The sequence below is a fragment of the Etheostoma cragini genome, chromosome 1 (genome assembly GCF_013103735.1).
Source record: "Etheostoma cragini isolate CJK2018 chromosome 1, CSU_Ecrag_1.0, whole genome shotgun sequence".
In the NCBI taxonomy this organism is placed as follows: Eukaryota; Metazoa; Chordata; class Actinopteri; order Perciformes; family Percidae; genus Etheostoma; species Etheostoma cragini.
Window position 1 is genome coordinate 33056216 of NC_048407.1, and position 5865 is coordinate 33062080.

The following is a 5865-nucleotide window of genomic DNA, read 5'->3' on the forward strand; positions in this document are numbered from 1 at the left end:
TAACATAGGGGGGTGTATACTTATGCCCCTGTATTTCAACATAGGGGGGTGTATACTTATGCCCCTGTATTTTAACATTGGGGGGTGTTTCTTCTCTTTGTTGTGATAACACTGTAATTTTTAGGCTGTTTTATCAAAGTTACTAATTTTGGATTGTCTGACACAGAATGTGATTAGTGGGAAAATCAAAGTTGACAATTTTCCAGGCAATAACACAGAGCTGTGCACTGAGGGGAAAATCATAATCTAGAAAATATATATATATATAGAACACAAAGCAACATTGCATGATGATTTTAGACTCCAGAGGAGTCATTTCAAGGGGTTTTGTTGTGAAAACACACACACACACACACCCTGACAGTGTTTCTCTGATATCCAGGACAACAACCCCGGCAGAGCTCAGCTGTTCGAGCGAGCCGGCTTCTCTGGTAAGAAGATGGAGATCCAGGATGACATCCCCAACCTGATGAGCCGCTACAGCCTCAACCGAGTCGCCTCCATCCGCGTGCTCGGTGGAGCGTAAGTTTAACATCCTTCCTCCCTGGTCTGACACGAAATACTGCTTTACTGAAACGATGTATCAGTAGTTGCCGATTGCTTTCAAATCCAATCCAATCCACTTTATTTGTATAGCACGATTTAAATCGAACACAAGGTTTCCAAAGTGCTGCCTAAAAATATAATACAGAATAAATAGATAACACAATAAAAGAACAATAACCAAATATGAGGTACAGTAAAATGCACTGCCAGCATACAGTAAAGGAATACACATAAGATCAACACTCCACCTGGTGAAGCCGAAGAAAAGAGGTGAGTATGACTAATTAACAAGGTCCAATTGTAAGCTTTATGTGAATGTTTTTTTGCATTTAGCTCAAATCAAATCTGTCATCATACACATCACTTCATGTGGGAATCAAAGGCGGGAAACTGGGGCTAGAGTTGCTAACAGACTTTCCGGCGTACAGAAACCCAACCGACGATCGTTAAAATGTGTTGAATGGTTAGAAAACTTTTTAGAAACTCTTCCTTAATATAGAAAATTCACACATGCATGAGATGCATTTCGCCAACGTCGAAGTCCATTGGCTTCAACAGAGGAACTTAAATTAGTTATGAAAGGTGGGTGCGATTGCCAGTCACAAGTAAACCAATCCAAGTCAAGTAGGCCCATGATTTGAGCTCTTGTACACACTGTAGAGAGGAAAGTAATTTCTTCGGGGTGTCCTTTGTTATTGTGGCCCAACAGTTAGTGGCAGTAATGCAACACGTTGTTATGCCAAACACCAATATAACAGAAAAGACGTGGCCTAAAGGTTAAAGAAGTGAGTGTGTGACCGGGAGGTTGTCAGTTCAATCCCCAGATAACATGGGTGCTTGTCCCTCCCTCATTTACCACCACTGAGGTGCCCTTGAGCAAGGCCCTTTACATTCCTGTTCAGTGATTAGACTCTGGTTGCACTGGGCTGCTTCCAGGTGTGAATGTGATCCTGCCTACTGTGAACCTTCCCTGAATAAATCAAGGTTAAATATAAAAAAAAAAAAACACAGTTGGAAAAACATCACTTCCGTTGGTGGAAGTACCAGGTGGCATTAATGGACCGTAGGTCTCACAGCAGCCAGGTGTTTTATATAGACATTAGTGGTCCCTAATACTGTATCTGAAGTCTCTTTTATATAGACCTTAGTGGTCCCTAATACTATATCTGAAGTCTCTTTTATATAGACCTTAGTGGTCCCTAATACTGTATCTGAAGTATCTTTATATAGACCTTAGTGGTCCCCTAATACTGTATCTGAAGTCTCTTTATATAGACCTTAGTGGTCCCCCTAATCCTGTATCTGAAGTCTCTTTATATATACACCTTAGTGGTCCCCTAATACTGTATCTGAAGTCTCTTTATATAGACCCTAGTGGTCCCCTAATACTGTATCTGAAGTCTCTTTATATAGACCCTAGTGGTCCCCTAATACTGTATCTGAAGTCTCTTTCCCAAAATGCAGCCTTGGTGCAGAATTCCCACCTCTAGAGCCAGTCCCACATTGAGCTTTCCATAGGACGTGCCATTTCTGAGTCTATAGCTGTTGAGAGAGTGGGATGGGGGCAACTTTGAAAGACATGTCTCTCTCTCTCATGGGTGGGCAAAGAAAGGAGAGGTACCCTTTCACCTTCTAACCTCATAAGGGGCGAGACTCCAGATCGTCTGAGCTTTCATTTTCTCAAAGGCAGAGGAGGATACCCAGGGGTCGAACTAAAAAAAAACTAAAATTGACATTTCACAAAGTCTCAGGAATACATGTGCAGTCATACCAGAAAAATAAAGTTCTATACTTATTCCGTAAAAAAACCACCTCTGAAAGTGTACAATACTCCAGACGTTTGGGATTATTCAGAGCGCACACACACCTCCCCTTTGGAATAACTAGCATTTCAAGTTACAATTCCATGTTTTTAAAGTCAATTAACCCTGATGTGTGTGTGCAGGTGGGCGGTGTACCAGGAGCCCAACTACAGAGGACCTCACTACATCCTGGAGAAGAAAGATTACAACAACTACTCCGACTGGGGCAGCCAGAACAGCACCGTGGGCTCCATGCGCCGAGTCCGCTTCAACTAGACGTCCGATCTACGGCGTCCTGTCTACAGGACGTCTCCCCCAGCCAAACACGTGAAACCTGTCAGCTTTACAGACTGCACTTATTTTGGTAATAAACTTGGAACTAAAAAACCCAAAGCATGCCTTTAGATTTTAATTAAGTCGTTCAGTGTAAAGCAGGGGTCTTCAACGTTTTCCAGGCCAAGGACCCCCAAACTGATGGCGAGATGGAGCGGGGACCCCCTAATTATATATATATATTGTATAAAATTGTGTTATATCAAACTGGTCCTATAGTGCCATGTGTGCATTGATGACTGAAAGACATCTTCTGCCTCCATTTATCTGTTTACTACAGTGTGTTGAATTCATGTTAGTGTATTTAAAGACATTTCAATTGGTGGAAAAAATTGCAGGGGGGGGGGGATATAAAAAAAAGGTCTAATCAACCAAAACTTTTGCGACCCCCATGCAGTACCTCCGCGGACCCCCTAGGGGTCGCGGACCCCCTGTTGAAGACCCCTGGTGTAAAGTGTTTGAACAGTTTGCACCGACGCCTAGTTATACAACAGTGGCGAGTCCCAATTGAAATGATCGTCTGCTAAAGATAAACAGAACCTGTGATTGGCTTTACAAGTTACTGGGCAACCAAGTCAAGACGTAGGGCTGTAGCCTGGTTGGCACCGGTCCTTACTATAAATCAAACAAGACCCTCAATGATTTAAAAATATTTGTAGCTTTATGAACAACTGACATTCAAGTATATCCAATGAGATCCATCAGGGCAATTATAAACAATAAAATGCATGAAGTACAAGAGATGAAACAAAAGAAATAAGGCACTTTCTTCATCTGCCAGGTAGACTACAGCTTAAATACAACAATTTAAGTTGCTTTCAAACTTCTGATTGGAAAATCTGGCGTACCACAAAGTTTAGGAAAAACATCCCTGATCCAAAAATCTAACCAGTCTGAACCAACAAAGCTTAGGTGAAAAAAAAAAATTAAAAACATTTTAATAAAGTTTCTCCACAGATTGTGATCCAGCATAAAGTGCGTGTGAACTGTCCATGGACAAAGTAAAAAGTTAGTGTCAAGGATGGTTGAGTAGAGGGTCCGCCATGGTGACGATGGTGGGCGACTTCAGGTGAGGAAGGAGGCTGATCTTCATCAGCTTGCTGCTCGAGTACTTGTTCCTCACGGCCTGCACACAGACAAATTAAATTTATTAAGAAAAACACATTGAAACAGCCTTATGCTTCCTGTGAGTGAACTCACCTGGAACTTGGTCTTCCCCTCGTTCACCATGACGACATTCTTGGCGATGTGCTGCATGATGGGCTCCAGGTGGGCCGCGTCGTAAGTGGAGTAGTGCTGCTGCGTGGGTGACTGACAAGACAGACCAAATAAAAACCCCAAAGCAGATTAAATGACGCATTGAAGTTTCCAGGTGTCCTGTTTCATAAACTGACGAGTCCGACTCACCCAGGGCAGGTCTTCCAGCAGCAGCTGGGAGAGACCGAGCGACGCCGCGGCGACCTCAGACGGCCGGTAGTGCACCATGCTGTAGTCGACGAGGGTCAGCTCCATCAGGTACTTGGCCAGCGTGTGTCTCTCTACGTCAGACTGAGACACAAACATCCAGTCCACTGAGAACTATGCTTGGATACTAATTTTACAAATCCTTGCCAAGTGTCATTTTAGCACAGCACGTAACACAGAAGTGTGTACGCATTAGTCTCCAGACTGGGAAAATGAGGTCATAGTGCTGCTGCTCAGTTATAATTTACTGCAGGTCAATACAAGCAGGGTACATATTAGTGTGGGAAAATGTTAATTGAGGGAGCGTTGCAAAAATTTGATTAGTTGTCAATTTAAAAAAAAGAAAAAAGAAAAAAAAAAGGAAATCACCAATCATGGATAATTGAAGCATTTAATGAAAAAAAAAGTTTAAAAAGCAATTCCAGCTTGTTCATTGTGAACCTCTTCTCTCCTGTGATTATCTTTAGTTTGGGACAAAAGACATTTGGGATCCTTTTTGGGGGAATAACTGATCCACATTTTAGGAAACCACCAACTGAGAAAATCTACAATGAAAATTGTCAGTAGCAGCCTTAAAGTAGAGTCCTGCAAATGACTTAAGAGCCACTGACTTTTAATCACATAACAGGAACACATTTCAAGAGAGACACAAAATCCTTGTCACTCGTTTTAAAAAACACAAGTCTACATGGACTATTTTTAGCACATTTAAAAATGCAACAGATGCTTACAGTAGTTTAAAATCCAAAGAACTGATAATGTAGCTCTACCTTTTGCACATTGATCTGTCATTTTGAACAATAACTCACATTAGCCACCTTGGAGGCCCGTCTGAGGAAGTGTAACGGGAGAGGACGTCCCAGCTGAAAGTTGAGGGTCCTCAGAACAAGCTGCTCCATCTCCAGAATCTGAGCCTTTGTAAAGGCGTTGTCTGTGATGTAGGCAAAGTCTCCGACCTCGGGGGCGTACATCTCCTCGTATTTACAGGCCACCAGCATGGCGGTCACGCCCACAAGCTGCAGCTTCCTGCGAGACACCGGCTGGACCTGCAGCCCAGAGGGAAACTCTTCATCAAGTATCGGCTTGTAAGGATCACAAAAACAATGAACAAAGAAAACTTCACATTATGTTTCCCCAAATAAACTGCGTCTTTTATCAACTGGAAAATTAACCAACTACCACTTTCCTAGTTTGAGGGGCATGAAGTCTCTGACACATGGATGGGCCAAATCAGAGAAAGGGGGAGGTAACCTTTCCCCTTCTGACCCCATAAGGGGGAAGTCTCCAGATCAGCCCATCTGAGCTTTCATTTACTCAAATGAGAGCAGGATACCCAGGACTCTGATTACACCCATCACCATTTCTAGCCACTGGGGGGGGCAGGCATGGGCAGGTTGGGGAAAGTAAATGTTAAAAATAAAATAAATCTTTAAAGCCTTTGACAGGAGGGGGGTGGGGGTTGGGGGGGGGGGGGGGGGGGGGGGGGGGGGGGGGGGGGGGGGGAGATGGGAAACATACAGCAAAGGGCTGCAGGTTGGAATTAAACTGACAAGCTTCTGTATATGGGGCACACGCTCAACCTGATAAGTTACCCAGGCGCACCAGTTTAACTTCAAAACATGCAACATAAACCCAAAAGTACGAGTAATCATGGGAAATAATCCTCATTTCATTATAATGTGATGAGGTTCTCTCCAATAGAGCAGCCCTAGGAAGCATT

At 43.2% G+C, this 5865-nt stretch overlaps 2 protein-coding genes across 2 annotated transcripts in view; one reads left to right on the forward strand and one right to left on the reverse strand.

The window, feature by feature from the left end:
* crybgx (crystallin beta gamma X) overlaps positions 1 to 2720 on the forward strand; it is a 7800-nt gene extending 5080 nt beyond the window's left edge. The window contains exons 5-6 of the mRNA XM_034866792.1: positions 383 to 522; positions 2492 to 2720. Of these exons, the coding sequence (XP_034722683.1) occupies positions 383 to 522; positions 2492 to 2624 (273 nt within the window). The 3' untranslated portion in view covers positions 2625 to 2720. The remainder of the gene's footprint in view (positions 1 to 382; positions 523 to 2491) is intronic.
* A 976-nt stretch (positions 2721 to 3696) lies between these two features.
* cars1 (cysteinyl-tRNA synthetase 1) overlaps positions 3697 to 5865 on the reverse strand; it is a 28497-nt gene continuing 26328 nt past the window's right edge. The window contains exons 19-22 of the mRNA XM_034889349.1: positions 4587 to 4596; positions 4089 to 4219; positions 3882 to 3992; positions 3697 to 3807 (exon numbers count right to left, since the gene is read on the reverse strand). Of these exons, the coding sequence (XP_034745240.1) occupies positions 3697 to 3807; positions 3882 to 3992; positions 4089 to 4219; positions 4587 to 4596 (363 nt within the window). The remainder of the gene's footprint in view (positions 3808 to 3881; positions 3993 to 4088; positions 4220 to 4586; positions 4597 to 5865) is intronic.